This window comes from Myodes glareolus, chromosome X (assembly GCF_982192425.1).
Source record: "Myodes glareolus chromosome X, mMyoGla1.1, whole genome shotgun sequence".
NCBI lineage: Eukaryota > Metazoa > Chordata > Mammalia > Rodentia > Cricetidae > Myodes > Myodes glareolus.
In genome coordinates this window covers 131826569-131842484 of record NC_142053.1, presented here as the reverse complement: position 1 = coordinate 131842484, position 15916 = coordinate 131826569, and the positions used below count along the sequence as shown (strand labels likewise).

Genomic DNA, 15916 nt, shown 5'->3' with positions numbered 1-15916 from the left:
AGGTTTAGAGATAATCCATCAACAAGCATTTTTTTTGTAGGGCCTGTTATGTGCTGAACACAGGGCTAGGAAGAAGCAAAGAAGACCCAGACTGGATCTAAGATACCCAAGGGCTTGTACTATAGCCAGGTGGCGAGGCAAGGTCAAGCCTTACCAAGTGATACATGGCTGAGCTCCTTTTCTTTGTTAGGTACTTTGCTGAATATTTTTGTATAGTCTCATTCTTGACTGCTTTCTGTGGGCTAGACTGCTTTAATCCCTCTTAACTGCGTGAGTAAATAGCATTGGAGTCCTCAGTGCTAGAACTGGTAATGGATGGAGACCTTCTGGTCTGTCTTGGCTTTATACTCTGAGGAGATGTCCTATTCCTCTTCAAAATAAAGATCAACAAAAGTCTGACGGGCCCTTACCCCCCTCTCCGTTCTCCAGCTTGCCTTCTGCTGTCATCTAGTCTTGCATTATACTGTCTTCTGTTCCTGAGCTCTTGTCACTGTGTCCCTTCTGTCACTCCTCTTGCTTTGGGTCTTTGCTCATACTGTTCGTTTCCCTGAGAATGTGTGTCCTGTACCCCTCAAATTCTCATGTAGACCCCTCAGTTCTAAGAGGGGTTCCTCACGGAAGCCTGTCCACCCCTAGCCTCTCTAAGTTCCTAATTCATATCACTGATCAGCACAGGCAGGTCAAGTTAGAGAATGCCCCAGAGCCTAATGTGAGCCTTACCCCAGGTTCAGGAGCGCCTTCCACCCTGCCTGGTAATCCTGTGCGTCCTTTGATCCGCCCTCAGCTTCTCTCTCATGGGCTCCTCTCACTTATTCTTTACCTTCAGACTTTGCCTTTTGCTTCCTCAAACATAATAGGAACCGTCAGAATGGCATTAACTCCTTGTCACTTAGATCCCCCACATCTGAACACTGACACCCCTCACATTGTCCCTGTTTTAGGCTAGTCCCTGTTCTTTGCCCCAGAGCTTCAGTTTTTGCCATTTGCTCTGGAATCTGAGATAGTAAGCCTCCTTTCTGTCCTTTAGACAGACTTTTCCCTGTCCCACTCACCCGGTCCTCTCTGCTGACCTCAGAACCTCTGACTTAGCCAACCACCTTGCCCTCTGCTTCTGGTCAGTACCTGATGACCACCCTTGTCCCTTCACCCGAAAGTAACCAGTGCTTGCTTCCTCTCCTTGCTCACCTCACATGTTTAGTAATCCCTGGATTTGATCAAATGAGATAGCTTTGTGCCTTTCATTCATTCTTGAAATGGCTAACTAGTCCTACTTCTGTTTCCTCTGTCCCTGGCCTTGGGACCACCACACTCTGCTAGTTTTCCTCAGAAATCTCTGGCCCTTCTCTTTCTCCTCATCCTTTCAGCTTCACTTACCAACTTGATGTCTTCACTTGACTGAATCCTTAGCTTTCTCATGCATAACTGTCTCCCACATACTGCTCTCAAACAACCTCTTATTTCCTGACCACACACGCCCCTCATTTGTTTTCTAAGCATCCTTAAACCCTTGCTGATTCTAGTGTACGCCAGGGCCTAGTGTTCTAGCATGCTCCTTCCTTTTCTAGGGGCTCTGACTTCAGTCTGTAGTGAGACCTTTAGCAGGGTTATTGTGTGACTGCACTGCTAGACTGTAAGCTCCATGAGGGGTAGGGACATGCTCTGCATTGGTGACCGCTGTATTCTCACGGGCCTGCCATGATGCATGGCACTTAGTAGGTGCTCAATAAATATTTGTTGAAATAATGAGTTTGAGTATTTTTTCAAATGTCTCCACATCAAATTCTAAATTTCATAGTTGGGTTTGCTCACCAGTGTGTCTCCTGTCACTATCCCTGACGCACAGCAACGCCTCAGGGGTTTTGAAGTGTCCCTGTGACTGAATGGAAAGCTGAGTCATAGCTGAGCCGACAGCCTGAGGGACATGAATTGAAGCAGGGTGGGCTAGGGGTTATCTGAGTTGTCTGGAGAGAGGATTTCATGTGAAAGTGATGTCCCTTTGTTCCACAGAAAACTGCTAGGGCATCGTGGTTAAGGCCGTGGGCTGGAGGCTGCACACCGGAGCGGCAGAGCAGGGGTCTGGGGCTGTGTAGTAGCCCTCAGTTTGGAACTGCAGAGCTAGGCTAGCCGAGAGGTCCTCCAGCCGGGCATGGCTGGACAAGTTGCTTTTCTCTTAGGAGCCTCAGTTTCTTTGAGTGGGAATTCAGGAGGAATTAGTTGTAAGCACTTTATCGGTGCTTTTCATGCTCCCCCAGTCTATTCAACAACTTGGTGAAATACTACCATCATCTCTTTTAGACAAGAAGACTAAGGTTCAGGCAGTAGATACTGTGCCCCAGGTCACACAGCTGGTATGTAGTAGAGCTGGGATTATTCAACATTGCATTTTCTGGCCATTTATTGAGATGCAAAATCAGTTTGCTAGCTTCCAACAAACATTGGAAATGGTGTAGGAACTAGCACAGTACATAATGCCGTGTAGTAGAGGTAAGTATCGTTGTGGAGGACAGCTGTTGCAGTTCTCAGTGTGTCTGTATTTACTCGTGTGGATGTGCTGGGTTAGGAGGAAAAATGGTTTTCTCACCCTGGGCTGTGACCATAGAAGTGTCAGTGAGATAAAAGAAGCCTGAGGTATGGTAAGTTGCTCCACAGTGCACAAGACCTAGAGTTGGGGCCCACACTTGTTGAAGGCAAGACAGTGTTCTACATAACTTGGTGGCTTTCACAGCTTCCTCACCCCACCCCTTGCCCTACCCCAAAGCACATGGCTTAGGGTAACTAGAATTCCAGGTATCTCGGAGCAACTTTCTGAAGCCATTTCCCCCCACCCCAGACAGCATCATCAGGTTGTCTCCATGGGAGCCGGGCTCTGCGGTGTTTCCCTTTGGGGTTCAGCATATGACCCACTTTGGGCAAGTAAACGTCTTTGAAACTTGGAGGGCTGGGAGTGTTCACACAGGCCACAGAGGACAGTGGTGGCAGTCGTAGGACTGAGGCAACTTGGTATTTCTCTTTGGGACTTGTGAGCCCTCATTTGCTCATTCATCCATTCTCCCTGGCAACTCATCTTTCTGTTCTGTCTTGGCTGGCCTGGCCTGGGGCCATTGCTACCACTTTCTGAAGTCAGGCAGCCATTGAGTTTCTTAATGGCAAGAAGAATTTTCACCCCCAATAGAGTAGTCCATTCTAGAGACGATGGACTTGACTAATGTTCACAGACACTCAAATATGGCATGCCAAGACATCCCCAGCAGCGTGCATGCTGGCCCACTGTGTACTCACGGCCCTTGAGAGGATGCCACATGGCATTTGTGGGACTGGTGCCAAAAGAGCAGGTTTTATTCTTGAAAGTTAAAAGGCACATTGCAGGTACAGTTTTGTTCTTAATCGGCCTCCCCATTTTTCTAAGAACTGTTAGTGCTTTGTGAGTCAGTGTGCACTTACACGTTCCCTTCCTTTCCTTATTTTGATTGCCCTCACAGCTGCCTCCAAAATGGTTACCGTGAAAGACGGTTCAAACACACAACACACACACACACACACACACACGCACACACACACCCTGCCTACTCTTTGAGACAGTGTCTTCAAGTGGGGCCGTTTTTTGAATGTTATCAGTATGGAGTGTAGTTAGTGGCTGGAGACACAGTTCCTTCAATCTTAGTTTCTACATTTGGGAGAAGGAGAGGTTGCTGTTTTGAAGGAAGGTTTTTCAAACGACTTTGATATAGTAATAAAAAGGCCCACAGTGGAGGAGGTGAGGCACAATGGCCCCTGACTCCTTTTCTTCCCAACTCTTTGAGGTTGGGAAAACAACTTGCTTGCTTCTGCTGACTTGGCGGATCTTGGTTTGGACTGTATTTGGAAGGCTTTAGCAGTGGAAGGGGTGTGGTAGCTGAAGAACTTTTTTTAAATTTATTTTTCTTCATCTGCCTAGAAGTCTCTTCTGCTAGTGACTGCTGCTTGTGTCTCTTCATGCACATGTATACTTAACAGAAGCTTGGTTGTCATACACGTCAGGATTAAGCCAGATCACAGGGATGCTTGTGTAGAGCTGGCCTGGGAGGAAGGGTGGCCTTTTTGTCCAGTTGGGAGGGTTTGGGAAGGATTTTATTTTAGAAGACCTCAGTAAGATGATCTAAGAGCCAAAACGAAGGCGAGTGTTTCTGCCAGGCAGAAGCCATGATGCTGTAGACCCAAAGGTCCGAATTTTAGAGCCGCTGAAGAGACTGGCTCAGGACTAAAGTAGTTTTTCCTCAATCTTCTCATCTGTGTTGTGTGGAAGTTTCTGACTGAGCTCCCAGAGTCGCCTGCCACAGGCTCTCTACTATTCAGACAAAAACACCTTTGCTGGGATGCACGAGTCCTAGACTACGGAGAAGGACTAAGTACCCCTTCCAAAGATTGTAGACCCTAGGCCCTTGTGTTAGTTAAAGCTTCCCTCCTCCGGTGTGCTAACAGGTTCCTGTAACTGCTCTCTGGTAGTAGTCTAGCCGTGCATGCCGTGGAACTGGACAAATAATGAAACTGTGGCTGATGGGCAGCTGAAAAACAATCCTCTTGAGAGGGAGGGAAGGAGGGAGGGAGGGAGGGAGGGCATCTACTTGTCTCTTATTATTGGTTCTTCCCTCTATTTCTAGATAGGGCTGGAGGTTGGGTTGGGTACAATCACAGTCTCTTATCCAAACAGCATGAGCTTGGTTAAAACTCTGGGTTTTGATCCTGCCCGTGGAACCTTGAGTTATCAGTTTAGCCTCTGCTTTATCATCCACAAGGCGGCTAGTAGAACTGACCATTTCAAAGAATTTATACGTTCTTCGCTTATCGTCACCATGATTATTAAATTGATACATGTAACACATGTACCCCATTGGCTAACACCAGAGTACTGTGCCCAGACCTGCTAGTGGCATTCTGTTTCTGTGGAGATAATTTTGGTGAGTGAGGTATTTGATTAGGTATTTTCTCAGTTGCAACTTTTTTCGAAAGCATCAGCAGTGCCCTGTTAGCTCTTAGGAAGAAAGCGTTGATCGTTTCCGTTCTCCCAGGTCTCTGAATCCTGTCAGCATTGCTCTTGTAATCATTGTTTCCTTCATTTGTCTTATTTGTGAACATCTGAGATTCCCATGTAGGAATATGAACAGTGATTGCCCCATGATTAAGTCCTACTCCTGGTAGGATCTGGCTGACATACTTGGCCTATGCCTCTCAAGGATCTAACTTGGCTGTCAGAGGAGCAGTTAGACCAATAGATTTCTCCCATTGATTTAGCTACTGCTCTGTATCAGGCCAGATATCTGGCTTTCGATTCTTACTCTGGAGTTCCCTATGCTCCCTATGTTGTATACAAGGAGGCAATGGGTCCTGTCAGACTGGTATGGGGGTCAAGGAGGGGTGGAGAGGAGGACACAGGCCTTTTGGGCTCCCTTCCCGTTCTCCCTTTGCTTGCCTTCTTCACCTCTGCTGCTTCCTGGGTCCCCCAATCTTTTCTGCTTGCCCGTCCCTTAAAAATAGCTTCTGTGATAGCCAGGAGCAAACCCCAAAGAAATGATCCCAAACTGCCCATTGATACTTGGTTTGTAACAATAAAATAAAGGAAACAAGCTAGCTACTCCGTAGGAAGGGAATGGCTACGTAGATAATGGTAAGGCCATTTGATAGGAGCATAAAGCTGCCATTTTTCAATGTTTGCAAAAGTCGATAATGATGTTTCTTACTGTTTAATGGACAAAGCCAGCTGTGAAAGCATGTTCGCAGAATCTAAATGGTTTCAGGGAATGTCTGGAATGAAATTTTCCAAATAGTAACAGTGGTTGCCTCTGGCTCATGTGATTGTTTTGTTTCAGGCATCCTTATGTTTTTCTGTATTTTGTAAAATTTCTACACTGAGTGTATAAGACTTTTATGGTCAAGGGATTAAAAAGCAGCAGAAGAGAAAAATAGCTGGTAGGTGAAGATGAGTCACCACAGAGGCACAGAAGGTGCCCATAGGTGGCAGAACTGTCCTTTCAGGGTGTCAGATTTATGTGCTGTCTCATCTGTCCTACAGGCCTCTTGAGGAGGAGCTGAGGATGAAGAACATGGAGGACAATACCCTTGGGGGTAAGCATCTGCCAGGCTTTGGGAGTTCTGGCCCATTTTCATACCGTAACTCCTTTTCATGGTGCTGGGGGTGGAACCCAGGGTCCGTGTGTACCAGGCAAATGCTCTGCTACGGAGCTATGTCACCTAACCTTTCTAGTGGCCTTTTACCATTTCTTTCCTCCTTGTTTCTTTCTATAAAAAAGAAAAGGTCACCTTCCTTTGACTGCCACAAAAAAGCTTCCAGTGCAAACTTCCAGTTGGTTTCTTAGATGAACAGGATGAGGCTGCTTGTATACCTGTCTTGCTTCAACCTTGCCCTTCTCTTCTCTCTGGCAGAACATCCTGATGTTCAAGAGTCACTGGGTCCCCTGGTGGCCCCCACCCCTCTCCGTCCATGGCCCCAGATGACACTTCAGGTAAGCAGGTCCTTGTAACTTCGGTATGAATAGCCTGGTAGATAGCTCCCAGAGTGACCACAACTGGACCCAGTAGTAGAGCTGACAAGCTCTTGTCTATCCTAGAAGTTGAGTTGGAGGTGGGAGTGAGATCACAAATCCTAGAATTTGATGAGGGTAAGCGAAGGCTGAAATTATTCATTGGGTTTGATTGTTAACTAGCAAGCAGTTAGGGAATACTTGTTCCATATTATAGACACTGAAAACTTAACACAAATGACATCCTTAAGGGGATTGCATGTTTGGGCAGAGACATAATGAAATAATAAATTGCATATACTGTATTTGAGATGAAGATGAGTGCTTAGGGAAAACGGAAGGAGGGAGAGCAAGAGGGTGGAATGGAGGAGGGAGGGGCCTGAGAAATGAGGCTTGAGGGAAATTTAAAGGTGAGAGAAGAGGCTTCCAGGCAAACGCCAAGTTCCTAAGGTGTGCTTAGACTCCTGTATGCTAGAAATAAGAAGACTGAGCTAGCCAGCGGTGGCACAGCCTCTAATCCCAGCACTTAGGAGGCAGAAGCTGGTAGATCTGAGTTCAAGGGCAGCCTGGTCTACAGAGTAACTTCCAGGACAGTCAGGACTACACAGAGAAAAGTTGTCTTGAACAAACAAACAAACAAACAAAACAAAGCAAAGCAAAGAAAGAAGACTATTGCAGAAGTAGAATGAAGTGGGGGGCAAAGTGGACCGGTGAGGAGTGAGGTCAAGGAGGCAGCAGCGGACAGACTGGGTGGGGCACGGGAGGCAGGGTGAGGACTTAGGCATTTTTACTCTCAGTGAGGAGGAGACAAGGGAGGGTCGTGAGCAGAGGAGGAATGTGACCTGCTGTGGGACCCTGTTAGAGGAGGGTGAGAAACAGGGACTCCAGGAAAGAGAAAACTGGTGAACCGTGATGCTGTTGGCAGGGGAGGAGGAGATATTGGACACATGTGTGTTTTAACTTTTGTTTATAAAGCTTTTAAAGTACAAGTATATATAAAAGTAAAGAGCCTAGTATAATGAACACTCATCACCCAGCTTCGACACTTACTGGCATGTGCCCATTCCTACTTTATAGCATAGCTCTTTCTCTTCCCGTTTCCTAGAGAATGATTTTGGAAAAAATTCAGATACCATTCAATTTGTGAATTCTGTAGTTTGCTTCTCAGAAAAATAACTGTAAAACAAAACAAAACAAACCCCAATGATTGTGCCATGATCACACCTTTGAAAGTTAACAGTGTTCCTTCATATCATTAATGATTGGGTTAGTGATCCAATTTTCTTAAGTATATTCCCAGGACCCAAACAAGGTGATAAATTGTATTTCTTCTTCATTTTCTTTTCTGTTTTTTCTCTCTTTTCTTCCTTCCTTATTTCTTTCTTTCTTTTTCCTATTCTCTCTCTCTCTCTCTCTCTCTCTCTCTCTCTCTCTCTCTGAGACAGGGTTTCTCTATGTAGCCCTAGCTGTCCTGGAACTCACTCAGTAGACCAGACTGGCCTTGAACTTGGAGATCCACCAGCCTCTGCCTCCTGAGTGCTGAGATTAAACTGCCCAGCTGATACATTATATTTTGTCTCAATAGGTGTCTTTACTTTTTAATATCCCAAAGTTTCTTCATTGTAGTTTGTTTACTAAACCCTGTTTGTCATGTAGAGGTCTATGCAGTCTGGGTTTGGCTGATTCCATTCAGGTGGAAACACATTTCTTTTCTTTTTTATTAAAATTTTAAACTTTATTTTACATACCAACCACAGTTTCCACTCCCTCCTCTCCTCCCATTCCCTTTCCTTCCCCGACCTCCTTTTTACCCACCACATTTCTTATTCCATTTAAAATTTTTAAATTACATTTATTTATTTATTTTGGTTTTGTGAGACAGAGTTTCTCTGTGTAACAGCCCTGACAGTCCCGGAATTAACTCTTGTAGACCAGGCTGGCCTAGAACTCACAGAGATCTACCTGCCTCTGCCTCCTGAGCACTGGGATTAATGGCATGTGCCAATACCACCCAGCTATTTATTTATTGTGTGTGTGTGTCTGTGCACAGGTGTGTGCATGCCACAGTGTGTGTGTGTGTGTGTGTGTGTGTGTGTGTGTCACGGTCACAGGACAACTTGTAGGAGTTAGTTCTCTCCTTCTATGGTGTGGGTCCTGGGAATCGTACTCAGACTGTCAGGCTTGGTGGCACGTGCCCTTGCCTACTGAGCCATCTTGCTACCATAACCCTCTTACTCTATTTTCATTAATTCATTAATCTTATTTACTTCAGTGTTTTATTAAATTGCATTTACTAAACCATTATTTTTGCTAAATATATTTGTTCAATGTTGTCTAGCATTATGAAATTGACTTAAACAGAGCTCATTCTATTAAGTTCTATTAAATTCTGTCATTCTACTTCTTTTATTGGCTGGACTTTTTCTCTGAAGAAAATTATGACACAGTCATTCATTCATGGATTCAAAACTTATTTGTTGACTCTGAATCCACTGCATTTGTTTTTTTTTTTTCATGATTACATGGAAGTATCTCTGGCCAGGAGTAGTCTTTTTTTCTGTGTCTTTGTACTTACTAGCACTTCCCGTTATTCTGTGAGCCTCTTCTCACGTCTTGCTACAATTATATATCATGGTCTTGTACTTTGCCTGCTCCAAACCTGGAGAAAGCAGTCTTACTAAGAAGCCTTGGTTCCTTTCAGTGGAGAACCATGTCTGGAGATTCAGATGGGGTTCAGCAGGACTGTTGCTACTAGACTGAGCATTGTTTTCAAAGACAATTAGGAAGTAAATATTAATGGTTTATTACATTTATGTGAGTGAGTATACAACTTGTAGGGATTGGCTCTTTCTTTTCCAACACAGGGGCCCTGGGGATCAAACTCAGGTTATCATATTTGGCAGCAAATGCTGTTGCCCATCCTGAAATTGAAATTTTGAAATGTATGCCCTGGCAATGCTGAATGCATGGGCAGCCCGTATATGGTGGTTCTGTTGAACTTGTTCATATTGGGTTTTGAGGTCTAAGTTGATGAGGACAACTGACCAGGTCTCTTCCTCAAGAGGGCACCAGATCTCATTACAGATGGTTGTGAGCCACCATGTGGTTGCTGGGAATTGAACTCAGGACCTTTGGAAGAGCAGGCAGTGCTCTTAACCACTAAGCCATCCTACCAACCCATAATAAATATTTTTAAAAGAGAAAACCGATCATGAATTCATTTGTTCCTGACAGTCATTCACTGAGTACAGATACCCAGTGAATCACTTTAGCACTATCACCTGCAAGAAGAGGTCTCTGTGTATTTGCCCAAACATGATCAAGTCTTTGGCAGTTAGAGAATCACAGGGGGTTCTTGGACATATTTTTGCCTGGAAAACTCTAGGGACTGGGTGTGGGGTGTTACCAGTTCTTACTGTCTCTTCTTGTTCCCTCCCCTCTTCTACTTCCCTATGCTCATACTGGAAACAGGTTTCTGAAGCTACAGTGACCAGAAACCCTCAAGAAGGCTGCAACATCCCTAGAAGCAACCCACCGGTGGCTTTTACAGAGGTCCTCCAGACACCAGCCATCAGGATTCCTCCATCTACCCGTGGCCTGGGTGGCCCCCCCAGGGACCAGGCCTCAGGGCCAGATGCAAGCGATAGAGCCACTGGGCCCTTCCTGGAACCCAGTCAGCACCAGGTGGAGGCCACGTGGGAAAGCGGAGGGGGTCGAAAGGCCCCCACGGTGGGGGCTGTGACAGATGAGCCCGTTCGGGGTCTGGAGATTGTGAGTGGGTTGGAGGAGTTGCTTGGTGAAGACACCATTGACCAGGAGTTGGAGCAGCTCTACCTGTCTCATCTGAGCCGCTTGCGGGCTGCTGTGGCATCAGGGGGTGGCGGGGAGGGCTCTACAGATGGGGGGACGTCCCCCAGCCATTCCCTGGGCATACTCACGGACCGTGACCTGATCTTGAAGTGGCCTGGCCCTGAGAGGGCCCTGAACAGTGCCCTGGCCGAGGAGATCACGCTGCACTATGCGCGCCTGGGATGTGGCGTGGAGCTCATCAAGGACACTGAGGACCCTGATGACGAGGGGGAGGGCGAAGAGGGGCTCTCCATCACTCCCTCTAGCCCTGACGGAGACAGCCCTAAGGAATCACCTCCAGAAATCCTCTCTGGGGCGCGCTCTGTGGGAGATGTGTGGCTCCCATGGGCTGGGGGCTCCAGATGTGACAGCCCTGTGGTTCTGGGAACACAGGGACAGTTTACTGAGAATCCAGAGAAAGGGGTGGGCAAGGATGTCAACTCTTTGCATATGAATAGGCCCATGGTTGGGGTGACCAGGTCCCCCGGGACAGAAGCCCGTATGGAGGTTCCTACTGAGTGGACAGGCAGCTTGATATCTATTTCTGATAATGAGCCGGCTGCCCCAGCTCTGCCAGAGCAGAGCGCTGCTCTCCTTAGTCCCCCGGGGACTGAAGTTTGTCCTAGTGTAGCCAGCCCTCATGTGACCTCCCAGGATGAAGAGGGTGGAAGCCTAAACCCTGAGTCCCCAGAGAGGTCTCCCATGCCAGCAGCCCCTGCAGAATGTATGTGTGGATTGGCTCCTCAGCTTTGGGGGCCCTTGACTCAAACTCTGGGTGTCCTGGCTGGGCTAGTTGTGGTTCCTGTGGCTTTGAACAGTGGTATGTCCCTTCTGGTGCTTGTGCTGTGCCTCTCTCTGGCCTGGTTCTCGTAGGGACTGCCTGTAGGATCAGTGACAGCCGATTTCCTCCTCTTCGGGGTCTGGAGATTTGCAGTCCTTCTGTCACCCCGAAGAGTTGAGATGTAGCCGGTGTAGTGAGGGACTTCGGTCCTTTGGTTTTGAGAGTGCTTGACTGGAGAGAGGCCTTCCCAGCTCTGAGCTGTCTGTAGTCAGCGCCAGGCTTCCCGCAGTAGAGCTTGTGAAGTGGAAGGAATGGCGGATCGTGTGAGAAATTTTAGAATGGAACCAGGCATGCCCCCCAACCCCCGAGCCTGTATTTATTTTTGTATAATTCTCTGGATGAGGGAGAGTGGTCATGAGCTGGTCTTGGGGCACAATTACCCAGAGATATATTTATTAACAGCCAATCTGTGCAACCTGCTGGAGCTTTATTTTTAATTTAATTTATATAGAGTACCTATTATTATATGCCACAATAGAGCTCTATGGGAAATGATGTGTCTTGCTGTGCTGGTCTCCTGTTTGGGCCTGAGTGTGTAGGGTGGTCACATTCTGGGGAATTATCATGGTCCATGGTGGGAGTGGAGATGGCCATGGCCATGCCTACTGCTGCCTCCTCAATGTGTTCTTGAGGATCTGTATCTCTTTGCCTTGTGGTCCTAATATATGTGGTCCTTTGGTCGTGTGTATCTTGTCTGTGGGAGCCTGTGTCTGTGTATATGGGTGGTTGTGGTGGGAGCCAAGAAGAAGAGTATTGGCCACATGAAGTTTTGGTATTAGTCACGTGTCTGCAGTGGTGACTGTGGTCATCTGTAAATATGGAGACATGGATTAGCCACAAGGTTTTGAGGTTACTGAAAAATAAAAGCTTTTGACACCAGCAGGGAGACCTCTCAAGCCCCCAAATGGGGAAGGCCCCAGAAAGAAACTAATGTACTGTGAAAAATTTGTATCAGATTTGTTGTCCACAGACATTGCATTTCTACTCCAAACAGGAAACTAAGAAGCTTTAATAGAAAGGTTAGATACATTTATTGCATGCAAATAAAAACTCTTGGCATAGCAAAATAAAACACAATATATTTATTTACTTCCCTTTACAGCAAACCTTTTAAAAGTGCTAATTGTTTTGGCGATTTATTTATTTATTTAGCAGAGTCTCAGACTGGCTGGGAGCTCACTGTCCTGCTGATGCAGCCTCCTAGCAGTGAGGTTACAGATGTGTGTCAGCATATACGCCCAGTGGCACAACAAAACTTTTTAAAAGAATTATTGTAGCAGCTTTCTCCATTCTTTTGTATTCTGTCAATACCCCTATGTCTTTCTGAAATAGCCCCAATCTGTATTTTTCCCCAGCAATTTAAAAAGTGGTACTGCTGTTATAGCAACAGTTACGCCCCAGATATTTCTCCATTCTTTTCTATTCTGCTAACACCCCATGCCTTTCTGAAATAGCCCCAACCTGTATTTTTTCCCCAGCAATTTAAAATTGCTGCTGCTGTTACAGCGACAGTTAGGCCCCATATCTCATCTTACATAGATTCCTGGCAGCATTTCACGGTTGTTATTTTTATTCCCAGCTTTTTCTTCACTTAGTTTCCAGGATGCCACACGCTCCTAGCTTTCCCACTACTCACTGGCTAGTCTAGAATAGTGCCCATCAAGTATGTCTGCCTAGGAAATGACCATTGAAGGAACAGACACGTGTATAACGAAATACAGAGAACTGTGGTTACAGTTTCAGCTTAGCTTCGCAAGTGCTGACTGACTGGGCACCTCTGCTCTGTGGACACCAAGTGAAGATCTCACAGTCCTGTGGTGGCGAGAGGTACAGATAAGAAGTCTCTGAGCAGTGTGCTCAGTGCACTAACAGTGCTAAGTATTATGGGCCGGGAAAGCCCAGGACAGGTGCTCTGCCTAGTCGAGAACTCTGGAAATCTTGGAGGATTTGATGCCAGAGTTCCCCAAAGTGAGGAAGAGTCTGGCAAACAGTGAAGGGGAGAAGAGGACCAGTCAGAAGGAATAGGCTTGTGGCATGAAGGGAAAAAAACAGCTAGTGAGAAATTCAACACACCTGGTTTTCAAGCATTATTATTTTTTATACAGCTTCTCTGTAGCCCAACTTGGTCTTGAATAATGATCGCCCTGCTTCAGCCCCCTGGGTGTTGAGTTTACAGCATTAATTACCATGCCTGACCTCCAGAAGGTATTTTGACGTCTCAGATGCCAATGTCTGTGTCTTAGGTATAGTTTCTGTTGCTGCAGTGAAGCAGCATGACGATAAACAGCTTGCGGAGGATAGGGTTTGTTTCAGCTTCCAGTTTCACAGTATAGTCCATCACTGAGGGAAGTCAGGAACTCAAATAGGGCAGGAGCCTGGAGACAGGAGCTGATGCAGAGGCCCCGGAGCAGTGTTGCTTACTGGCTTGCTCCTCATGGCTTGCTCAGCCTGCTTTTGTATAGAACTTAGGACCACCAGCCTAGTGATGGAACCACCCACAATGGGCTGGGTCTTCTCCCATCAATCACTAATTAATAAAATGCCTTACAGCTGGATCATATGGAGGACTTTGTTGATGCTCCCCCCTTTCAGTTGACTCTAGTTTGTATGTCAAGTTGGCATAACACCAGTGGACACAGTCCAGATAGCTATGACTTTATTTTGATGTGATTTTTTTTTGAGACTGGCTCTTGCTTTGTAGTCCCAGGCCGGCCCTGATCTGTCCATCCTTCTGCCTCAGCCTCCCAGGTACTAGGATTACATGCCTGACTTTATTTGATAATTTTATGATTGTTTGAAAGTGTTCCTTATGCCAAATTGTTTGAAAAAAAGACAAATTGCTATCAATGTATATATAATTTATGAAATGTGTCCCCCAAAGGAGCAGAAAGCTTTAAGTAGTTTTATAACCACTGAGGGTGTACTCCTTTTCTACACCATGGAATTACTGTTGGAAAAGTGGAGTTATTTGTTACTTGGGTTTTAAAATAGTACACCCTCAATTCATCTAATGGGGCTGATAGAATCTTAATATTTTAAGAATCTAATGAACTGAAAATAATAGCAACAAAACCATCTCATGAATATAGACAAAAATATTCTAAATCAAATGCTTGCTAAGTCCAATATATTTCTTAAAAAGTCTAAAGTGAGCAAATTTAGCCTGGCATGGTGATGTATGCTTCAATTTCCAGCTTTCTGAAGGTTGAAGCAGGAGGATTGCAACTTTGAGGCCAGTCTCTGCTACAGAATATGTTCAAGACCAGTCTTGGCTATAGAGCAAAACACTGTCTCAAAAAATTTGGCGAAAAAAAAAAGACCAAGTTGGATTTATTTCTAATATGTCATGTATTTTAATATTTGAAATAACACAAATACCCTCATTAGCATATTAAAGGAGGAAAACCACAGGAACTAGAGAGATGGCTCAGCAGTTAAGAGCACATGGTGCTCTTTCAGAGGACCTGGGTTCAACCCCCAGCACACATCTGGTGGCTCACAACCATCTGTAAATACTAGTTCTAGGGGATCCAATCCTCTTCTGGCCCTCGCCAGGCACACACATTGTGCACATTCAGGCAAACACCTATACACAAAATAAAAAAAGAAAAGTTACAATTGTGTCAATATTTAGAGGGTTAGATAAAATTCAACATTTATTTATGATTTTTTTCAAATCAAATTTGGCAAAACTGCCAAATGAATTTTCTCGGCAGAAAGCTTATCTAGGAAGGTTTTCAATGGACTGCATACTTCGACTGAAATGTTGAATAGATTTGACACTGGAGCTGCAGTAAGGCTACTGCTATCATTTATAGTCAACATTGTACTCAAGGTCCAGCACAATGAAGACATGAAAAAACATTTAGGAGCCAGCGAGATGGCTCAGTGGTTAAAGGTACTTGCTACCAAGCCTGATGACCTGAGTTCGATCCCTGAGGTCCACATGGTCTAATGAGAGATCTCCACACACATGCTGTGAGACATGTCCCCCATAAATAAACCTTATAACAGTTTATGAAGAAGAAAACATTTGAACGTTGGAAACAAGGAAGAGAATTATCAATATTTGTAGGTTATACCATTATGTATGTGGAAAAGCTAAAATAGTCTTTGAAAGAGTTTAGGATGATTGATTAATTTAGAAAAATTTCTGTATACAAAATCTATATTTAAAAGTCTTTTTGGCTTGGGTTGGAACTGTAGTTCAGTGGTAGAATGCTTAACAGGTGTGAAGACCCCAGTCCCATCACAAACACCAGAAAAATAGGGTTTTATAGTCAGACAGCAGAAAATTTTAATAAACCATTCATACAGCTTAGAACTTAGCAAGTAAGGGCAATATCTTTTTGGAAAAATTACAAAACCTAATTGAAGAATTTTAAAGACTGAAGTAGATTCACATATTCATTGGAAGAATCAGGATGGTAAAGCCGTCGTGACCCTCTGACCAGTGGTCCTCAACCTTCCTAAGCGCTGCAACTCTTAACTAAGTTCCTCGTGTTGTGCTGACTCCCAAACAGGACATTATCTTGTTGTTACTTCATAACTGTAACTTTGCTACTGTTATGAAATGTAATGCAAATATATGATATACAGGATATCTGCTATGTGATCCCTGTGAATGGGTTGTTCAACAGGTTGAGAACCTCTGCTCCGAACTGTTTTGTAAATTCAATGTAAACCCAATTAGAATTTGTGGGTGCATTCA

At 45.1% G+C, this 15916-nt stretch overlaps 1 protein-coding gene across 1 annotated transcript in view; it reads left to right on the top strand.

Annotated features, from left to right (window-relative positions):
- Ppp1r3f (protein phosphatase 1 regulatory subunit 3F) overlaps nt 1-15916 on the top strand; it is a 19747-nt gene extending 3831 nt beyond the window's left edge. Inside the window, exons 2-4 of the mRNA XM_048461566.3 lie at nt 6047-6099; nt 6418-6497; nt 9987-15916. Coding sequence (XP_048317523.2) covers nt 6047-6099; nt 6418-6497; nt 9987-11237 — 1384 coding nt within the window. The 3' untranslated portion in view covers nt 11238-15916. The remainder of the gene's footprint in view (nt 1-6046; nt 6100-6417; nt 6498-9986) is intronic.